The sequence below is a fragment of the Heliangelus exortis genome, chromosome 7 (assembly GCF_036169615.1).
Source record: "Heliangelus exortis chromosome 7, bHelExo1.hap1, whole genome shotgun sequence".
In the NCBI taxonomy this organism is placed as follows: Eukaryota; Metazoa; Chordata; class Aves; order Apodiformes; family Trochilidae; genus Heliangelus; species Heliangelus exortis.
In genome coordinates, this window is record NC_092428.1 from 6,345,816 (window position 1) to 6,366,379 (window position 20,564).

A 20,564-nucleotide genomic window follows, 5' to 3' on the forward strand; every position below is an offset into this window, starting at 1 on the left:
TGCATCTTTCCTTTTGAGGCAGCTGGGTTCAGTGCAGAGCTGGGGTCACCACTGGTGTTTTCACTTCCTCCAACAGTTCCCCACCCAGACAGTTTAGCTGGTCCATGCTGGACATGGACATCGCAGCTCCCACCCCTGAGACTCCATCCTCTCTCTTCCTCAGTGGCTTGCACTGTGCCTGTCCCACGGTACCCCCTCAGCTTCCTGTTCCCTTTGCAGAGCTGTCAGGCATCCGGCGCTTCAGTGTGCACACCCTCAACTACAGCACCCTGCTGCTGGAGGACAGCCGGGGCATTCTCTACGTGGGTGCCAGGGGAGCCATCTTCGCCCTCAACTCCAGCGACGTGGCTGATGGCTCCCACCGCACGGTGAGCCTGGCCTCTGCCCACCAATGGCTGGTTGTCCTCTCCTGCCCTGGCCTGTCCCTGCCCAAATTCTGGCCACTCTATTCCTGCTCATTCTCCTGCTTGCCCTCTCAAGTCTTGCCTGGAGGTGCTGTCCCCAGGTCTGCCCCAGGTCCCCTGTGGGTGCCTATCCCCAGCCAGTGATGGGAGAAACACAGAGCTGCCTGCTTCAGGAACATCCTGTCAGAAGAAGAGGCAGGGGGGAAGCAAGAAGAAAGAACTTTCTCCCCTAAGAAAGAACACCCCAAAATCCTCCAGGCTCCTGTGGGTGCTGTGGGGTTTCTGCCCACAGGCTGGACTGTGGGACTCACCCTGGGCGGTTGCCCTGGGCTGGGGAATGTGGGCAGGGTCGTGTCTCATGCTCAGAGCAGCCATCCTCTTTCTAAATAGAAGAGAGGATTTTAGCATCTCTGGCAGAGGCTGGAGCCTGTGGTGCTGGGGGAACCATGCAGTGATGGGGGAGTTCATGCAGTGACAGTCCCTCTTCCCCTTGCAGATCCACTGGGAAGCCTCCCCAGAGAAACAGATGGACTGCCTGCAGAAGGGCAAAAACAACAAGGTAGAGCTGGTGGGTGGGTGGGTGCCGGGGGAGCCGCTTTCCCTGAGTGGTGACGCCTGTCCTCCCCCTCCACAGACCGAGTGCTTCAACCATGTGCGGTTTCTGCAGAGACTGAACAGCACCCACCTCTACGCCTGCGGCACCTACGCTTTCCACCCTCTCTGCGCTGCCATTGTGAGTACCCCGGGGCTGTCACCTCTCCCCCGTCGCTGTATCAGCTTGGGGTGGCACAGCCTCTATCCTCTCCCACCATCTCCACCTGCAGCCCCACTCCCTTTTCTGCCCCAGCCGCTCTCCGGCTCAGGAGGCAGGTGAGTGACCCAGGCTGTGATGGGTCAATTTGGGGACGCTGTCTCCATGACACAGATGCCCAAAGTCCCCACCCCTGTGCTGAGGTTTGACTCTGACCCCATAGCAAGGTGGCTGGGGGTGGATTGGTGCCGTGGGGGAGATGTGTGAACTCAGTGGGGCCAGCAGGGTGGGTCGTGCCAGCACTGGAGCTGGTCCCTGGCCTCTGCTATTGCAAGGTCCTTCCCCAAAGCAGGGGCTGCAGGCTGGCTGGTGGCAAGCATGCCCTGGAAAGGTGATGGTGGCAGTGATGGTGACAATGCTGACTCAGCAGCCTCTCCTCAGGGATTTTCTGGCCACCCAGAAGTGGGACTTTCACCCCCGTGCAGTGGCTCCTTGGTGACTCGGCCACCTTTTGCCCACCTTGCTCCCCAAGCTGGGAGACAAAGAGGCTGGGGCCATGTCCCCAGTGAGGCCAGGAAACCCCAGAGGAGATGATGCCCATTCTCGTGGCCATGCCACCAGTCTGGTTTGGCCATTGCACACCCTGGGAGTGAGGTGGAGGAGCCGCCGAGCTGGAAGGGCCCCATCATTATTTAATGCTCTTTGAACTGCAAACCCCAAAGAAAACAACTCTTGCTGTGACAGGGACATTACCCAGGGGGACCCAGCCCACCTGGGCAGCATCTGCTGGACAGGCCCGGCCTGGGAATGTTGGTTGTGCTGTCTGGCTCCTGCCCAGTGCCCACGCCATGCCAAAGTGGGGTGCTGGGGCTTCCCTTTCCCCCTCAGCCCTCTCTCCACTCTTGGCTGGGGGCTCTGGCTGTTTGTGTGGTTTCTGACCAGCCAGAGGCTGCTGGGAGGGTTTGTGGGCATCTCTTTGTCCCTTCCCTGCAGGGAGGCTGGGGCTGGCAGGCAAGATGATGGATCTGTCCCCTCTGGCCTGACCTGATTCCTTGTCCCCCTCCAGGATGCTGACAGGTTCATGTTGCCGTCCCACTTTGAGGAAGGGAAGGAGAAGTGCCCATACGACCCTGCCCGTGGCTACACTGGCCTCATTGTGGGTAAGGAGCACCTTTCCCTGGATTGGCAGGGACTTGCGGGATGCTGCTGATCCTGGCCTCATCCCCAGCGCACCCAGAAGGGTCCCCAGCCAGGCAGACTCTGCATGTGGGGGGCTGTAGCAAGCCAGGACTTGGTCCTTCTCCTCTTCCTTCTTCTTCACCTGGGGTCGGGGGATGTGGGTGGCTTTTTGTTCTGTTCCTGGGGTGCGGGGTCATGCTAATGCATGCCTGCTGTGCCTGCCCTGCCCAGATGGTGGCTTGTACACGGCCACGCGCTACGAGTTTCGGAGCCTCCCTGACATCCGGAGAAACCTGCACCAGCGGCCACTGAAGACGGAGGAGTCCCCACTGCACTGGCTGAACGGTGAGACAGCCCTGCGTGTCCCCTGGGAGTGGTGTCACAGGCTGTGGGATGCTGTGCATTGCTTCGAGGAGCATGGAGCAGGGGTGGGGGTGGTGCTGGAGTCTTGTGTGGTTTTTTTACATCAGGGGAAACTGATTATGGAGGGATCCCCCATCCTGTGGTGGGTCCCCCGTCTCCACCTCTCACTCCATATCCCCAGATGCTGAATTCGTGTCCTCCGTGCTGGTCCAAGAGAGCAAGGACAGCCCTGTGGGTGATGATGACAAAATCTACTATTTCTTCACGGAGCGGGCGGGTGAGGAGACCACGTCCTTCTTTGACAAGAGCCAGATGGCCCGGGTTGCCCGGGTCGCCCGTGTCTGCAAGGTAAGCATGTCTTCAGCTACAGGGAGCTAAGAGCTGCTCCTCCCAGTGCAGGGGCTGCATGCCTGCACCTTGGGGGAAACTGAGGCATGGGAAGAGGCAGGGAACACACGCCTCCACCAGCCTGTGCAGAAATGCTTCTTGCGCCCTCCCAGAGCGATGTGGGGGGTAAGAAGATCCTGCAGCGCAAGTGGACGTCATTCATGAAGGCGCGCCTGGTCTGCTACATCCCCTACTACGAGGTGCTGCGCAGTGTCTGCAACCTGGATGGGGGTGGCTGGGCCAGCACTGTCTTCTATGCTGCCTTCACCCTCTCAGCACAGTGGTGAGTGGGGCAGCAGCTGTGGGTGGGGCTAAAAGTGTGGAGTGCGGGGGTACTGGAGATGCTGGAGGGGACGTGCAGACCTGTGCTGAGCAGCTGGGGGTACGCTGGTGGGGAGCACCTGGGCTCAGGCAGGGCTCTGCTCCCAGGAGGACCATGGAGGCATCGGCCGTGTGCCGCTACAGCATCTCAGCGGTGCAGCGTGCCTTTGAGGGCCCCTACATGGAGTTCCAGGACTCAGCCCGCAAGTGGTCCCGCTATGATGGTGCGGTGCCTGAACCCCGTCCTGGCTCTGTGAGTGCCTGGGGGTGAGGAGCAGGGGCGGGGGTGGGCCAGCTGTGTTCCCCCCTGACCCCCATTTCCCCCCTGGGCAGTGCATCACGGACCACTCCCGCAGGAAGGGCTACAACTCCTCACAGGACCTGCCCAACAGCGTCCTGGACTTTGTCAAGCTGCACCCGCTGATGTTTGAGGAGGTGAAGCCCACCAGTGGGGAGCCGCTGGTGGTGAAGAAGAATGTGGCATACAGCCAGCTGGCTGTGGACAGGGTGCGGGCCCTCAATGGCCACTCCTATGATGTTCTCTTCATGGGGACAGGTGAGCATGGGATGAGTTCGCCAGGGCTCTGCTGGGTAGGAGGGGCATCCCACACTCCCTCCTGAGCCCACTGCTCTGCTCTCCAGGGGATGGCTGGATCCACAAGGCTGTGGTGGTGGGCTCTGGCATCCACATCATGGAGGAGGTGCAAGTCTTCAGGGAGCCACAGCCTGTGGAGAGCCTGGTGATCTCCCAGGCCCAGGTGAGGGGTGGGATGGAAAAAGTGCAGGGACACCACACAGGGGCCATGTTGAGGGGGATGGGGTGGGGGACATGACTAGTGGGTCACCCAGCCGGAAATACATGCCAGACCCCAGTGAGGCAGCCTGGGAAAAGAGACCATCCTGGCTCTCACCTCCTTGCCAGGTGCCAGCTGTGGCAGTGTGCACTGACAGTAAGTGGGGGTCCTGCACCCCCACCAAGGGAAAGCTGGGCTGGGGGGGAATGGGAATCTCTGGGCACCATGGGGCACCTCACAGTCCAGCCACCCTGTACCGGGGCAGTGCTGAGCCAGTCCTTTCCCCCTCAGAGGAGCCTGTACGTGGGGGCAGCCAGTGGGGTCCTGCAGGTGCCTCTGGCCTCCTGTGCCAGGTACGTCACCTGCTATGACTGCATCCTCGCCCGGGACCCCTACTGCGCCTGGGACGGCAGGGCCTGCTGTGCCATCGCCACTGCTGAGGACAGGTAGGGACCCACCGGGCTTCCCACAAACCCTCCACTTGCCCTAGCCCATGGCACAGTCACCCTAGTGCCACTCAAATGGTCTGGCATCCAGTGGCAAGTCTTGGTGGCTGTGACCCCCCCCGCAAGGGTGGTCTCAACCAGGGCAGTATGGCTGAAGCTCCCTGTGTCTTGCAGCTCAGGGCTGGTGCAGGACATAGAGAGTGGCAACCAGGGATGCCGGAGCAGCTCTGGGCGGGGTGAGTCCATGCTGCCCCTCGGGATGGCGAGGGATACTGTTGCCCCTCCAGGTGGCTGGGAGGGGTGTGAGGCAGTGCATATCCCCACAGGCTTCCTGCCTTGGAAGAACAGGACGGTGCTGCAGGGGGATGATGTGCTGCTGCCCTGTGACCAGCGCTCCAACCTGGCACGAGCCATCTGGCTACTGAATGGCACTGAGGTGCCAGGCACCGGGCAGGACAGGCTGCGTGTGGGGGTGGATGGGCTGCTGGTGACAGACACGCTGCCCCAGCACAGTGGGCAGTACCGCTGCTACGGGGAGGAGCGGGGTCTGCGGATGCTGCTGGCTGCCTACAGCCTCACCGTGCTGCCTGAGCTGCCCCTCAGCCCTACGGCCGCCCCACCGCCTCACGCTGCCAGCCAGGCAGGTGGCGATGTGAAGGTGGCTTACATCTCTGTCATCGTCGCCTTGGTGGTGCTGTGTGGCGTGCTCAGCACCATCCTCCTCTACATGTCCTGCCTGGAGAAGCGCAAGGGCAAGTATGTCCTCGGGGAGCCGCGGCCAGCCAGCGTGGAGCTGCAGACCATCTCAGCCAACTGCCTGCGCAAGGGCCGCTGGGAGGAGGAGGAGGAGGAGGAGGAAGAGCTCACCTACCCTGATGGCTGCCTGCGAATCATCCCCGGTGAGGCGCCCACGGCTGCCACCTCCCCGGTCAAGGAGCTGCCAGCCGCTGTGCCCCCGCTGCCGCCACCGCCGCCACTGCCAGCTGAGCTCACCAACGGCGTGGGAGCTCTGCCCAACGTCCTTCGCAAGATGAACGGCAACAGCTACATGCTGCTGCAGCAGCAGGAGGAGCCGCTGGCCTCGCCCCTCTACAGTGCATCCTTCACCGAGGAGCTCAGCAAGATCCTGGAGAAGCGGAAACACACGCAGCTGGTGGAGAAGCTGGACGAGAGCTCCGTGTAGGGGCCGTGAGGGGAGGGTTGCTGCTAGCAGGACCCTCCTCTCCTCCAGCCCCATCTCCCACGCCCTGCCAGCAGTGTTACAAGACTCAGGCAAAACTACCTCCAGAATGGCAGAGCCGGGCCGGGCCCGGGCTCGGCCATTCCTTTGGCTTTTCACTCTTAAGACTTGCTGTACAGAAAAAGAATCTATTTAAATTTGGGAGCTCTATTTATGTATAAAAACTCACCGACGGTGGCCATGAGCTGGAGGCAGGAGCTGGCACCTGGCTGAAGGTGAACACAGGGGGGAGGGATTTTCTGTCAGTCCATCCATCCAGGCAAGAGAGAGACGTGGACATGTGGACATCCCCTGCCCCGGATGGCTGTTGAGAGGTGGGTGAGGAGCATAGAGGGGGCTGTGGGCTGCCACACATTTGTACGCTTTGTGGTTCTTTCCTGGCAGGGGGCCAGGGGCCTTTCTTCCAGCTGCCCATTCACAGGCAGGAGACAGGCCATAGGGGATGCGTCTTGCATTGCAAGAAGTGGCCCCAGTGGCTGCCAGACCCTGCCCACTTTCCCACATCTCCTTCCCCAGGGTTTTCTCTCTGGGAGAGGACAATTCGTCGATGGATGAAGCTGGGTTGAGGAACCCACACCTCCCAGCACCCTGCAGCAGCTGGTGGAGTGGCAGGTCCCCACTACAAAGAGGCTCCAGGTGAGATGCAGAGCTGGGTGCCCTAGGGAGGTGACCCCCCTGGGACCTCCAGCCCTGACAAGGCTCTGCCCCCCCCTCCCCAGGGAATGAGCAGGATGCAGCAGCAGGCAGCAAGATGCAGTGGCCACAGGACAGGCAGCCACTGCCATACCCTGCAGCGTGGTGAGGGACCTGTGCAGCATCCTCCCGACACCTGCAGTGCCCCCAAGCACCACGTTTGCCCTTCTGTGTGGCACCATTGGAGAACTGGGGTTCAGGCACAGCCCTGTCTCTCATGGGAGGTGTGAGAGGGGAGATGTCCTCACGGAGCAAGAAGCCCTGCTGCTGCCCTCTGGGGCCTCCTGCTCTTCATGGCACTTTCTATGGGTGGCCACTGTCCCTAAATCCCCACAACTACCTCTGCTCCTGCACCCTCCTGGGGGAACCCATGGGACTGGAGTGGCATCTCATGCCCTGGGGAGATGACAGTGACACTGGAGAAGCTGAGGATGTACAGACTTGCTGGAGTGTGTGTCTTCCCTTGTGTGTACTCTGCTGGCACCTCCTGGATGAGGACATTGCCTGGAGCCCAGCTTTGCTGTGGAGGCAAGAGTGAGGTGGCAGCCCGTGAGGTCCCAAACAGGCTGCAGCCCAAGCCTTCCAGCCCCAGAAGAGTGAGGCTGACCAGGAAAATGCAGAAGTTGGATACCTGGGCTCTCCCATCCTGCTCTCACCCTTCTTCTAGCTGCAAGAAGGGGGGTGAGCTACCCCAAGCACCCCCTCCCCCCAAGTAGGAGCTCTGCCCTTTGTGTCTGACACCCCTCATGCACAGCCCCACATGCCCCCCAGCAATAAACACGGCTCTGTCAGGACGTGGTGTGGCAGCGTTTCTCTGCGGGCAGGAGAAAAGGATGGATGCAGAGGCTGGGGGGGGGGGGGTGGTGGTGGTGGAGGCTTTATTTGGGCTGCAGTCGTGGGCCCAGGACGGTGAGGGCAGAGGGTTTGTTGGTGAGGGGATGCCACTGGCCCTGGATGCTGGGGTTGTCAGTGTGGAAGGGCTTGCGGATGCGTATAATGTCCAGGCCAGACTGTCGGGCCAGCTTGGTGGCGAGCTGCAGGATCTCCTCACACGTCTTGCTGGCGATCAGCTCCTCCCGCACGGTTCCGTTCACTGTGGCAGAGCAGAAGGGGGTGATGCTGGGGCTGCCCCCCGGGGGTCAGCTGCGGTTCCCCCTTCCCCATCCCACCCCCTGAGCCCCCCAGCTTGCACTCACAGTACTCAGCCACCAACACCGGGGCCCGTTCAGAGTAGGGGCTGACATAGAGGACGACATCGGGGTGTTTCTGGGCAAATTCCAGCGCTGCCTCCTCCACAAACTGCCTGCGGGGAGGAGGGGGGTGGTGTCAGCCCCAGCGGGGTGAGACAGTGGAGGTCACCATAGCCACCCCCTTCCCCCTGGGCAAAAGCCACAGGTGGGGTCACCTCCACCCTGGTGTCCTCGCCCACGGGAGGGGTCACAGTGCAGAGTGTGTGGCGTTGTGCGGGTCAAAGGTCATCACCCCGCCTGTCCTGCGCAGTAGGCACGGGGGTCAGGGGTCAGCACTGCCTTCTCCCCCTCAGCCCCACTGAGCAGAAGACCAGAGGTCACGGGCCCCCACACTCCATGGGGTCAGCAGTGCTTCCCCCTTCCCTATACAGAAAGGTCAGAGGTCACCACAGCTCCTCCTAAGCCTCCCCCCCGCCGGGTGAGAGGTCAGAGGTCTCCCGGCCTGTTCCCTCTCTTCCCACCGCAGGCGGTCAGTGACAGGGGGTGCGGTGCCTCCGGCGGTACCTGGCGCCGCGGGCGTCGGCCGAGGTGGGGCTGAAGAGAAGCTGGAGGCGCTGGAGCTGCCGTACGTAGCGTCCCACGCCGTTGTGCAGGACAGCGGACAGGAACCGGCTGGCCGTGCCGCGGCTCGTCATGGCGTCACTCTCACCCGGAACCGGAACGGCTCTGCGAAATGACGCAATCTCCGCTCCCGGCCGCGCGGAGAAGTGACGCAGGAGCGCGGCGGCGGGGGACAGGGGCAATGGCGGCGTCCGCGCGGTTCCACGTGAGAGTGGCCTGAGCGGGACCGGGCCGGGACCGGGACCCCCATGCGGGTCGGCTGCGGCGCGGGCGGGCGCTGGCGGGATGGCGGTGGTGCCGCTGCGGCCCTGCAGGGCCTCCGGGCGCCTCCTGCCGCTGCTGTGCGGGGGGGCGCGGAACAAGGCGGCCTCCCTCAGCCCCGGGGCGCCCGGCCGCCTCACCCAGCGGCGGTACAAGAAGGATGTGCTGCCCTCCCCAGAGGGACCCGTGCCCGCCGTCTCCATCACCGAGATCCGGCAATACCTGCGCGCCCAGGGCATCCCCTTCCACGACGGGTACAGCTGCCTGCACACCCCCAGCCTCTTCACGGAGGGTCATAAGGAGCAGCCGCCGGCCGCCGGTGCCCCATACACCCTGTTCATTGACAAGATGACGGGCAGCTTCCTGTGCACGGCCACCCTGGCCGAGGGCACCTGGCAGGACTTCCAGGCCAATGTGGAGCTGCATCACCGTGGGGTTCCCCCTGCCAGCTCGGAGGAGCCAGAGGAGGACAACCGACGGGCTCTTGAGGATGCCCGCTGCATCTGGGACCGGGCACTGCCTCTCTGGGAGCTGCTGGACGAGGAGGAAACCAACAAGACCAAGGCCATGTTTGGCATCTCCCTGGTGACAAACGCCACCCTAAAACGCTTTGGGGTGCGTTACCTGAGGACCGCCAAGTCCCTCGTCTTCCCCTGGTTCAGCCCTCGCGATGCAAGCCTGAAGGGGCTGAAGCTCATGCGGGCAGAGAAGAAGGAGGATGCGACAGTGTATGTGGAAGAGACTTTGCCCCGCTTGGATTCCTACCGCAATCTCTTTGGGCTGCCCCCGATCGGCCGCCGAGACACAGAGCTGGTCTTAACTGGGTGGGAGCTGGATGCCTTGGCCCTGCACCAAGCTGCAGGGGTGGCCAGTGTGGCCTTGCCACGAGGGGCCACCTGCCTGCCCCCTGCCCTCCTGCCCTACCTGGAGCAGTTCAAGCGCATCACGTTGTGGCTGGGAGAGGACCTGCGTTCCTGGGAAGCTGCCAAGCTCTTTGCTCGCAAGCTGAACCTCAAGCGCTGCTCCCTGGTGCGCCCTGGAGACCTGCAGCCCCGGCCCTTGGACGCTCTGAACCAGGGCCTCAACCTCACCAAGATCCTGCGTGCTGCCCTGCCTGCCAGCCACAAATCCATTGTCTCCTTCCGGCAGCTGCGCGAGGAGGTGTTTGGGGAGCTGGTCAACACCGAGCAGGTGGCTGGCATCAAGTGGGCACGCTTCCCAGAGCTCAACAAGCTCCTCAAAGGGCATCGCAGAGGGGAGCTCACTGTTTTCACAGGTGATGGGCAAACAGCTGGTGGATGAGGGGAGCAGAGAGCAATTTGGTGGCTTCACTCTCCTGGGGGTGATGCCTCGCGAGTCTTCCTGGTCCCTTTCAGCTCGTGGCTTCAGCTGAGCCCATTGTGGCCATGTGCAAGAGACTGGGGTATGTTCTGTCTGCAGTGGGGCCAGGCAGGAGGATGGGCTCCATGCCTGGGGCAGTGCCAGAATTCCCAGCTGTTCCTTTCCCCCTTTCCCATTGGCTGCCTCGTATCTGAGCACTCTCTGTGCCCTCTGCTGGCTGCCCGGCCCTTCCCTTCAGGGGCCTGCTGGCTGCAGGACATGACACCTGTGTGCCCAACACTCAGCCTGGAGTGAGACATGGGTTTGTTTATGGTGGGATTGCTGCAGATGGGCTGCTTTGAGTCCACTCCCCAGTGCTTCCACCTCTAAACAACCCCCTGGTGCGTTCAGGACAGGTTGAATCTCCTCCAGCTAATTCTGCCCGTTGTTGTCCTTGCACCAGGCCCGACGGGCAGTGGGAAGACGACCTTTATCAGCGAGTATGCACTGGACCTGTGCATGCAGGGTGTGTGCACGCTGTGGGGCAGCTTCGAGATCAGCAACATCCGCCTGGCCAAGATCATGCTGACACAGTTTGCTGCCCAGCGCCTGGAGGAGCGGCTGGAGCTGTACGATGAGTGGGCTGACCGTTTTGAGGACCTCCCACTCTACTTCATGACCTTCCGTGGCCAGCAGAACATCAAGTAGGGTCACACACCTTCATCCTCAGTGATGCTTACCCCTCGTGATGTGTGCTGCGGGGCCCTGGGGCTCTCCTTCCTCACTGGGTTGTAAATTTGGGGTTGTCATGAGACACGTTTGGGCTGGGGTTGGCTTGTGGGGGGTGCGTGGCTCAACTGGCCACATCCTTGCTGTTGTGGGGACTGTAACAGCCTCCTGCTGGGGTGAGGCTGAAGGGAGGGGACTTGTTCTTGTGCCGGGTGGCTGCTCTAAAGCCAGCCTCAGCCCCTGGCAGGATGTGTATCCCCAGGCAGTGATGCTGTTTGCTGAGGAGGTAGACAGGCATCTCCAAACTCCCCCATATGCCCTAAATGTTCCCATGGGATGGTGGGGTGCTGGGCTGAGACTGCATGGGCAACAGCTGGCTCCTCCTGATCCAGCTGCCCTTATTGGTTGGGATGGGGGTGTCCTAGTCCTTTGACAGTGGGCATGTGGAGGTGTCTTGGGCCCAGCAGGAGCCAGCCTGGTGCTTTCCTGCTCTGCCTCTGCCTATCATTTTGCCATCTTACCTCCACGCATCACTGTGGCTGATCCTGGGTTCCCCTCATGCAGGACAGTGATTGACACCATGCAGCACGCTGTCTACATGTACGACATCACTCATGTGGTCGTTGACAACCTCCAGTTCATGATGGGGCACGAGCACCTCTCTTCGGACAGGTAGCCCTTCTCCTTCCTCTGCCACCCTCCTTGCTGGTGCTGGTCCTGCAACTGTCATGGCAGGGGCTGGGGACTTGCACAGGTGTCCCTTCAGTTCTGACCCTGTTCTTGCTGCTGTGCCAGGCTCGCTGCCCAGGACTACATTGTCGGTGCCTTCCGCAAATTTGCCACAGACAACACCTGCCACATCACACTGGTCATCCATCCTCGCAAGGAGGATGATGAGAAGGAGCTGCAGACGGCCTCCATCTTTGGCTCTGCAAAGGTGAGCTGGGCCAAGGTGGCCCATTTTGTTCCTCAGGCACAGTGTGTTCCCAGGAAAGGGCTGGGATACCTCAGGCAGCTGTCCCCAGCTCTGTCCAGCACTCTGAGTCATCGCTGGGGACCTGAAAGGTGCTTTGAAGGGCAGGATGTCCTCAGGACTCCTGTCACCTCTTGAAGAGGTGCAGAGTCCCTCAGGCCAGGCCTTGGCAGGGAGATGCAGATAGCGCAAAGCCATTGCCAGCTAAAGCTCTGTTGGGGTTTCAGATGCAGTTAATTAATGCTTGCTGACTCCAAGTAGGATGTGCTGTGTGAGGTAATTAAAAGAGGAGCCAGGGAGGGTGCATACAGGGATGGGCTCTCAGGAGCAGGGCGGGCAGCCTGTGATTACCTCTGAACCTTGTGATTCCGGCTGTGTCCCCAGCATCCTCCTGGAGATGTTTTCCTTCCCACAGGCTAGCCAGGAGGCTGACAACGTCCTCATCCTGCAGGACCGTAAGCTGATAACAGGGCCAGGGAAACGATACCTGCAGGTGTCCAAGAACCGCTTTGATGGGGATGTGGGCATCTTCCCCTTGGAGTTCAACAAGGCCTCACTCTCCTTCTCATCCTTCAGCAAAAGCAAGGTCAAGGTGAAGAGGATGAAGGAGGAGAAGGCGCCATTAGCCAAGAAAGTTCCAGAGGGAGGCTCAGGAGCCTCCAAGAAACTTTGAGCCTGGCAGGTCTCTTTCTCAATCTGTCAGGGACAGGGACTGGTGCTGAGAGCACGGGGCTGGGGTACACCAGACCCCCTCCCCTGGGAGCAGCAGCCACACACCGCTGTGGCCTTTTTTCTGCGCAAACAAACCTCGTGGCCAACAGCATGATGTTTCTGAGATGTGGGGCCACCATGAAAGGAGGAGTGGGCTTATTCCAGGGAAGAGCAGCCAGGGGAGGGTGACTTGGACAATGTGGGACACTCCATACTGGTGCTGGGAGCATGGAAAAGGAGTGGAGTCAGCTGAGAGCAGGTCTGAAAGATGGAGGTCAGTGACCTGCACCTCAGGACCTTCTCTGGACCTGGCACGTTGGGAGATTGCAGCTATAGTGGAGCCAAGATCCTGGGCTGTCACCGGTGGGAAGGATTGTAGCGGATGGATGTTTGGTGGGGGTCTACGGGACGGCACCAGCAAGGGGGAAGGTTTGGAGGGAAGAGTGGGAGGTTGTGGGGGGCTGTAGCTCCAGAGCTGTGTAGTATCTGTTGGATGTTGGGGGTGGAAGCTCTGCACAGTGGGAGCTATGGGTGAAGGCAGTGCTGACCTCGGGGTCTCCCCTGGCTCACATCTGCAGGGACATCACCAGCAGCCCGGCCTGGCTCTGCTGGGCTGGGGGATGGCCATCCCTCTGCCCTCTGGGCTGCAGGCAGCAAATACTGTGACCTGGCCAGTTCTTGCCGTGGTGGGACAGGTCCATGGCCAGATCTTGCTCTGATCCCTTTTTTTTTTTTTCTTTTCCCTTTCTTAGTTTTATTAAAGCACAAAGGTGGGTGACCTCCCTGTGTCTCTGTGACTGGGGGACCCTGGGGCTGGAGGGACCCTAGAAGAGCAGAGTCCAGAGGACCAGGGTGTTTAGAGGTCCAGAGGACATGGTGCCAGCCTCTTACCCCAGTCCCAGCGTCATTCCCAGCCTCCGTGCCAGGAATAGTTTTGACCTGAGCCATAATGAGGGGCACGCCCAGCCCCAGGTTTCCGGGGAGCACCAGCTCTCCAAGGGAGCACCCCTGGATGCTGCTGTCAACACTCCCCCCCCACCCCTTCCCCCAAGGCAGGTGATGGAGGAGGGTCCCGTGGAAGCAGAGGTAAGGTGAAGGGAGTCAGGACCCCAAGCAGGGGTTGGGGCACTGAGTGTGTGTCCTCAGCCCAAGGATGCTCCCTGGCCCCCAGTTTCCTCTCCTTTCAGCCCAGGATGAGGGCAGTGGGGTGGAAGTGGGGCTGTGGGAATGCCCAGGAGGACCCCTGTCTCTCATTCATCCCTCCCAGGGGGACTGGGAGGGGGTGATGGAGCTGGGCCTGGGGAAGAGGGGACCTGGGTGACCCCAGTCCCCCGTGGGTCAGGGGCCACCCACGGGCAGTGGTTTGGGGATGATGCAGGGTTATTTTTTCTCTACCCCAGTTTGTGGCTAGAGAGCTGGGGGCTGACATAAGATGAAATATGTCATGGAGAAACGAGGAGAGTAATTATACCAAACGGGGGGCAGAACGCGCCCTCACAGCCGCCCTGGCAAGCTGCTGGGCTCCCCAGATAATTTGGTTTTTTTTTTCAGTGGGGGGAAATCCTGGGGCATGACCCTGGGGGACAGAGAGCATTGGGGGAGGGGCTGTGCGCTTGGCTAGGGCCAATGAAGAGGATAAGTCCCCGCCAGGCCCCGGGGTCGGCTGTGATGGACCAGGTGGGAGCTATGCTGTGCTGCGTTGACCCACGGGGGTTTCGCTTCCCGAACCCCGAGCCCGCTCGGGGGGCGGGGCCTGAGTAAGAGGCGGAGCAGGCGGAGGGGCGTGGTTTGCACAAGGGGCGGGGCCTCACCGGGGGCGGGGCCCGTGGCGGGGCGCGGCGCGGCGCGGGAGGGCGGCAGCGGCGCCGCGGTGAGTGCGGGGGCCGTGGCCGGGGGTCCCGGGGGGGCCGTGGCGGCGATCGGGGCGAGACGTGGGCGGTCGAGGCTCTGAGGGAGCTTCGGAGAGGGAGGGGGGTGCTTGCCGGCGCTGGGGGTGTTTGGGGGGGGGGGGCCCGGGGGCTTGGGGGGACGCGGCGACGCTGGAGCACCTTGGGGTGCTTCAGGGGCGCTTTAGGGGTGTTCCGGGATTGCAGTGGTCCAGGGACTTTGCGGTGCAGTTTAGGGGGTCGCGGAACACTTCTGGGGGGCCTTAGGGGCACTCTGAGGGAGCTGTGGGGCAATGCAGGCCCAGCGGTGCCGTGGGGCACTTTTAAGGGTGTTTTGGAGGACTTTGGGGGATGCTTTAGGGACACTTTAAGGGAGCTGTGTGGCAGCAGAGGCCCAAGGGCTCTGTGGAACTCTTTGGGGGTGTCTTAGGGGCACTTTGGTGGGTCTGTTGGCTAACAGAAACTCAGGGGCTCTGTGTGGCAATCTGTGGGTGGCCTGGGGTACTTTGGGGCTGTTGTGGGGCAGTTCAGCCCCGGAGCTCTGTGGGGCACTTTAGGGAACTTTGGGGGTATTTTTTAGGGCACTGTGGGGGAGCTATGGGACAGCGGTGGCCCAGGAGTACTATAGGGCCTGAGAGGCTGGGCTAAGTGGGGCAATGTGGGGTAGGTGGGAGTGCAGGAGAGGGGGGTGCATGGGGTGGGCAAGGGGGGCAGCACCACCGTGGGAGCCTCATGATGTGGGGGGCATAGAGGGGAGACACAGCTGGGCATGTTGGAATGTTCAACCCACACATGCCAGACGCATGGAGACGGATAGGGGGCTGCTTCCCCCTGCCCTGGGGGGTCCTGAGGTGTCATTGAGGCACAGGCATCCAGCAGCTTGGGGTGGGGGTCTGGCGAAGAAGAGCCCAAGCAAGCTTCTCTTGCTGTTTTGGGGTTGGAACAGTGGGATCTGACCTTTCTGTTCTCCATCTGGAGCAAGTGGTTGCTGATTGGGTTTACTGGGTGGCTGCAGGGAAGTTTTCCTGGGCGCAGCCACTTGGCCAGGATGGCCACCCCCTTGTCTGGCAGTGGGACTGTCTTGGTGGGTCCTGGGAGGGAGAAGATGAAGTCTCTTCTCCTACAACTGCTAAGCAGGGGGCCCCGGTGATGGCCATGTTGCCTCTGTGGCTATGTTGGGATCCAGCTGTCCCCAGGGGTGACCCTCTGACCTGCATGTTCCCAGGGGACTTATGCTGGGGTGGGGATCTGTGCCTTGACTGGCTGCCACTGAAGACCTCCCAGATGTCCCAAGTGTCCCTGCCTGGTCCTTGATCCCTGCTCCTGCACCTCCAGCAGCAGCAGGTCCCCATGGGGGAGCCATGAGGGGTCCCCACCACTGATCCTGGACGGCCACAGCTCTCCCTGGGTGCTGGGAGTAACGTCACTGCCACCGGGCTCCCCTGCTGCCCCCTGTGCCACACTGTGCCCTGCCTGTCCTGGCCCTGCTGGCAGGGGGGTTTTCAAGCGACATGGGGACCTCCACTGCCATTCAGTGCCCTCCTCTTTCTCCGTTCTACTTAAGGGGCCAGCAGAGCCGTGTTCGTGGTGTGGAGGCCCGAGTGGACCGGACGGATGGGCAGCAGCTGGCAAAGTGAGTGGAGCTGGACAGGAGTAGGGGGCCACCTACCTTCCTGCCAGAGGTGTCACGGGTACAATGTAAGGTCACGGTGCCTGGGGGTGGGATGTGTGGGTGGGGGTGATGGTGGGAGGGGTGGCTGGCTCACTGGCATCTCTCCCCTGCTCACCCCCCCCGGGTACTGGCAGGCAGATTGATTTCAGGTGACAGCTTGGCGGGCAAGACCATGCGGGCAGCGGCCCCCCCGCCTGCACCCCGTGCCAGCCGCAGCCATGTGCGAGATGCAATGAGGCAGCGGGGGACAGATCCAGCCCTTGGCTGGCTACTGTCACGCGAGCGTATGGCACAGGCTGGGGCAGGGGCACTGGCAGAGCCCTCACAGATGGAGGGGGCCATAGGGGTGAGATGGAGGGGCTCCCATGTGTTTGGGCTGAGTAGGATCCTGTTGCCCACATTGTGGGCCACCCGTGTGCCTGTCAGCTGCCCCCTTGGTGGCCTTTTGTAAGGGACCTTGCACCCTGCTGTGGCTGGATGGGATGAGCATTGTGGGGCAGGCTGTGTGGGGCTGTCCCCCATCTCTGTCAGGGCTCTGCTATTGGGCCCTGTGAGGCAGGTAGTGCTGTGGGGCAGGCAAGTTGGCTGCCTGGGAGCCAGGTCTCCATGGGCCTCTCAGGATTCACTTCCAGCCCTGGCATGCTTCCTGTGGTGGGGTCATGCCACAGCATGGCAGGAGGCAGAATGGCATCACTGATGTCCATGTTGCCACCAGCACCCCACAGCCCCTGGTCCCCCTGGGCTGCTCCCCTGGAGTACTGAACTTGGATTGGGGGAGTGCTGGTGCCACCCTCCCAGCTAATTCCAGTTTTGTTCTGGTTTGTTTGGCATCTCCTTCTGCCTGCTTCCCCTCAGCCTGGCCTGCACCCATGAGATCAGGGATGGTACACAGGGGTCACCCCTGTTCCCTGGGGGACACTGGCAGCTGGCAGGGCATGGCAGTGGTGCCCAAGGCTCTAACACACCATTTCCCTTGCCTGCAGGCTGCCCGTGTGCCCCTGCCTGCCGGGGGCCGCCCCACCATGGCCATCGTGCAGACGCTGCCAGTGCCCCTCGAGGCAGCTGCTGAGGGGTCCACACATCTCCGTACCACTGGCCGCTCTCCCCCCCCAACCATGGGCAGCGTGGGCAGCCTCCTTCCCAGCCGGCCCCGCTACGACCGTGCCGGCCAGCCCTGCGATGGGGGGCTTCCCCCAGCCTCGTTCCACAAGCAGGAGAGGCTGCTCAGGGCAACCCCCCGGGACCCGCCTCCCCCCGAGGAGCCCTGTGCAGCTGTGCCCACCGTCACCCATGTCTACGCCAACGGGGGCTTCTGCAGCAACTGGCTTGATTCTGCCTCTCCGATCAGCCCCTGCAGTGACTCTGATGAACCCCATGATGACCAGGCTCCAAGTGGTCACCTCCAGGGGCCACCCCCAAAGCTTGTCCCGGTCTCTGGCAAGCTGGAGGAGGTGAGGGAGGGCTGGGAGCAGAATGGGTGGGTGCTGGGGTCTTGGCTTTGCTCTCTGTGCCATGCGGGGCTATTGTCTTGGGCATGTGAATCAGGGCTGCATAGCTGCATTTTTTGTGTCCCTGGGGGTGTGGTGGTTGCCGTGCTCTTGATATCCCCTTCTTTGTGCCAGAGGTGTATAGAGCAGCTCACCGGGGCACCCCATGGAGGGCCCTGGAGCAGACAGCAGCTGGGTCTTCTCTCTTTTTGAGTGCAAAGCTGTCCAGCCCCTCATCACCATTCCAGGCACCTCCTTGGGAGGATTGTAGGTCCCCAAGCCCCCCAGCTTTCCCCTCTTTCCCCTGACAGAACATGGAGAAGACTCTGATCCGTCCCATGGCCTTCAAGCCAGTGGTGCCCAAGCTCCGGAGCTCCCAGCAGGGCACTCGCTCAGGTCTCTCGGAGAGCCAGGTGAGCCTCACCCACTTGCTGGGTGCTGAGAAGCCTGGCTCCCTGAGCTGCCGTGCCAGCACCCTCTCGGACTCAGGACGCAACTCCCTCTCCAGCCTGCCCACCTACAGCACGGGCTGCAGCCAGCACCCTGAGGCAGGCGTCCTGTCAGCCACCCCTCACGGCCCCTCCGACCCCCCGGGAGGCTGCCGCCCCTCCAACTCGGACAGTGGGCGCTCGTCGTCCAGCAAGAGCACAGGCTCGCTGAGCGGCCGGGGCCAACCCTCCTCAGAGAGTGGCTCCTGCGGGCACTCACCACTGCCTGGTGAGGAGGCCATGCTGGTGCGGGAGCTGGAGGACAAGCTGCGGGAGAGGGAGGCTGAGCTGCAGCTGCTGCGTGACAGCCTGGATGAGAACGAGGTGGCCATCTGCCAGGTATGCTATGGGATCCCGTTGTCCCGTGTTTGTACCTCTCCCTGTGGTAACTTGTGTGAATGTCACCTCCTGGGTTGGAGGGTGAGGGAACCCCCTTGGGGATCCCTTGTGTGGGGATTGTTTTATTGTGAAGCTGGGAGGAGGGATTTTCCCTCTGGTGGGTGGTCTAATTTATTTCTTGGGGAACCCTTATGTGATCTGAGAGGGCAATTGTACTGACTGGTGGGGCTGTGGGAGCTCTTTAAACTGGTGGTGGTGACATAGGGAGCAAACATACTAAGGGATGGGGAACATGAGAAGGGGAGGCACTACTACACTGCACTCCTTCAGGACCCCTCTTCTGTGTGTGTGGGACATGCCACCCCCTCCATGTGGGCAGAGGGTGCCCATCTCAGGGAGGGCAGCAGAAGTGGGGAGGTGCCATGTTGGACCCCCAACATGTCCGTCCTTCCTTCCAGGTGTACGAGGAGAAGCAACGGTGCTGCGAGCAGGAGTTGGAGGGGCTGCGGCAGCGCTGCACAGCCCAGGCACGGCAGGCAGCCCAGGCAGCCCAGCGTGGGCAGCAGGTCCTGCAGCTCCAGGTGCTGCAGCTGCAGCAGGAGAAGAAGCAGCTGCAAGAGGACTTGGCCCAGCTGCTGCAGGAGCGGGAGCTGCTGGAGCGTCGCTGTGCCTCCTTCCAGCGTGAGCGCAACGAACTAGCACCCCGGCTGGAGGAGACCAAGTGGGAGGTGAGTCCTGTTGGCGAGGGGTTCGAACTTCAGCTGAGGGGTGTCCTGGCCGGTGCCTGAGCCCTGTTGTCCTCTGCAGGTGTGCCAGAAGTCGGGGGAGATCTCTCTGCTGAAGCAGCAGCTGAAGGAGGCACAGGGGGAGCTTGCGCAACGGGGGGCTGAGCTGCTGGGGCTGCGGGCGCAGCTGCGGGAAGCGCGGGCACAGCTGCAGGCCGGTGAGCGGCGGGCACAGGGGCTGCAGGAGGCCACTCGCCTCAAGGCGCTGGAGCTTGAGGTCTGCGCCAATGAACTGCAGCGCCGCAAGAGCGAAGCTGACCTCTTCCGTGCCAAAGCTGGAAGGCTCGAGCAGGAGCTGGCGGGGCTGCGGGAAGCTGCCCGCAGGCGATGCCCCCCACCCAGTGAGGGGTGCCCCCCACCTAGTGAAGGATACCCCCCGCCTGGTGAGGAGCCCAGCAGCAGCACGGGGCTGCGGCGGCAGCTGGAGCGGCTGCGGGCAGAAGTGGCCCTGGAGCGGCAGCGTGGGCAGGAGCAGCGGGATGCCTTCGAGCAGGAACGTGGCACGTGGCAGGGTGAGAAGGAGCGGGTGATCCGCTACCAGAAGCAGCTGCAGTATAGCTACATCCAGATGTACCGCCGCAACCGGCGTCTGGAGCAGCGGCTCCAGCACCTCCGGCTGCAGGGTGAGGACCCCCTGCTAGAGCCATGTGACCCCCCCGGCTCTGACCTGCCCTTTGAGGAGATCACGGCCACTGAGATCTGAGATGCTGCTTGCCCTCACCCCATGCTTGGAAGGCAAAGGGAGCCTCTAGTCTCTGGGATTTTGGGAGCAGTGGGGCTACAGGTGATTCCAGGTTTGCCCCCTGACTCTGCAGAGGCTGCTGGCAGCAGGAGGGGGCAGAGAGGACCGCAGGCACTGCCCCCTCCGCACCGTTGGAGGTGTTGGGGTGAGGGTGCATCAGCACCCACCACAGCGCGGGGGGGTGCCCATGAGGTGTGGGGCCAGGTGAGTGCTGAGTCCTAGCCTCAGGGCTACCCGGAGCTGGTTCCTGCTGATCCTCTTAGCACCCAAGGGATTAGCAGTGCTGTCTTCAGCCAGGGTCACCTTGGGCAGGGGGAGGACTGGGTTGTCTCCCTCCCTCTCATCCCTGCTGACACTGTCACCCAGCCACTTCCCCACTTGCAGAGGGGATGACACACGCCCTGTCTCTGCCCATGGCGGCCTCCCCTCTGCCACATGCGTGTTTGTCAGGGGATTTGGTTCTGTGCCATTTTAAATAACTCTATTTTTATAGGACCTACCAAAACATATCACCTTCTCCCAGCTCACACCCCACCTGTCTGTGCCCCCTCACCCCTGCCATGGGGCAGACTGCCCTCAGTGCCTTTCCCATACCCATGCTCCCACCAATCCTCTGTTCCCCCCGCAACCCCCAAAAAATACAAAAGCCTGGTTCATGCCCCTGTGATGTTCAACCCACTGGGGGAGAGGGGTGTGGTGCCAGGGGTGCCAGCTGGGGACACCCTAGGGTTGCTCATGAGGTGGGCAGAGGTGGGGGGGTCTAGTTTGGCACCAAGGCGGGT

At 62.1% G+C, this 20,564-nt stretch overlaps 3 protein-coding genes across 13 annotated transcripts in view; 2 read left to right on the forward strand and 1 right to left on the reverse strand.

Annotated features, from left to right (window-relative positions):
- SEMA4G (semaphorin 4G) overlaps positions 1-7,372 on the forward strand; it is a 28,776-nt gene extending 21,404 nt beyond the window's left edge. For 5 of the 8 annotated variants that reach the window (XM_071748436.1, XM_071748438.1, XM_071748444.1 and 2 more), the window contains exons 3-16: positions 220-368; positions 901-963; positions 1,039-1,137; positions 2,222-2,315; positions 2,566-2,679; positions 2,879-3,045; positions 3,198-3,367; positions 3,514-3,658; positions 3,739-3,961; positions 4,048-4,163; positions 4,491-4,645; positions 4,820-6,199; positions 6,402-6,521; positions 6,605-7,372. In XM_071748436.1, the coding sequence (XP_071604537.1) occupies positions 220-368; positions 901-963; positions 1,039-1,137; positions 2,222-2,315; positions 2,566-2,679; positions 2,879-3,045; positions 3,198-3,367; positions 3,514-3,658; positions 3,739-3,961; positions 4,048-4,163; positions 4,491-4,645; positions 4,820-5,828 (2,504 nt within the window). In that variant the 3' untranslated portion in view covers positions 5,829-6,199; positions 6,402-6,521; positions 6,605-7,372. Of the gene's footprint in view, positions 1-219; positions 369-900; positions 964-1,038; positions 1,138-2,221; positions 2,316-2,565; positions 2,680-2,878; positions 3,046-3,197; positions 3,368-3,513; positions 3,673-3,738; positions 3,962-4,047; positions 4,164-4,490; positions 4,646-4,819; positions 6,200-6,401; positions 6,522-6,604 lie in introns of all 8 variants that reach the window. The other 3 variants (XM_071748439.1, XM_071748443.1, XM_071748440.1) reach the window with 2 other exon arrangements.
- Positions 7,373-7,443: 71 nt separating this feature from the next.
- MRPL43 (mitochondrial ribosomal protein L43) lies at positions 7,444-8,494 on the reverse strand. Its single transcript, XM_071748448.1, has 3 exons — positions 8,333-8,494; positions 7,775-7,881; positions 7,444-7,671 (listed from the first exon to the last, which is right to left on the reverse strand). Exons 1-3 carry the CDS (start codon positions 8,461-8,463, stop codon positions 7,457-7,459), a joined length of 453 nt encoding a protein of 150 aa, XP_071604549.1. The 5' UTR covers positions 8,464-8,494; the 3' UTR covers positions 7,444-7,456.
- Positions 8,495-8,530: 36 nt separating this feature from the next.
- Positions 8,531-20,406, forward strand: LOC139798184 (twinkle mtDNA helicase-like). 4 transcript variants are annotated; one of them, XM_071748432.1, is made up of 9 exons: positions 8,531-9,926; positions 10,434-10,674; positions 11,264-11,371; positions 11,495-11,636; positions 15,834-15,902; positions 16,925-17,392; positions 17,740-18,255; positions 18,714-18,983; positions 19,063-20,406. In XM_071748432.1, the coding sequence occupies exons 1-9, from the start codon at positions 8,675-8,677 to the stop codon at positions 19,741-19,743; spliced, it is 3,747 nt and encodes a 1,248-aa protein (XP_071604533.1). In that variant the 5' UTR covers positions 8,531-8,674; the 3' UTR covers positions 19,744-20,406. The 4 variants fall into 4 exon arrangements, with proteins under 4 accessions (XP_071604533.1, XP_071604535.1, XP_071604536.1 ...); XM_071748433.1 differs by lacking the exon at positions 8,531-9,926 and adding an exon at positions 10,228-10,303; XM_071748434.1 differs by lacking the exons at positions 17,740-18,255; positions 18,714-18,983; positions 19,063-20,406 and adding an exon at positions 17,564-17,730.
- Positions 20,407-20,564: the final 158 nt, after the last annotated feature.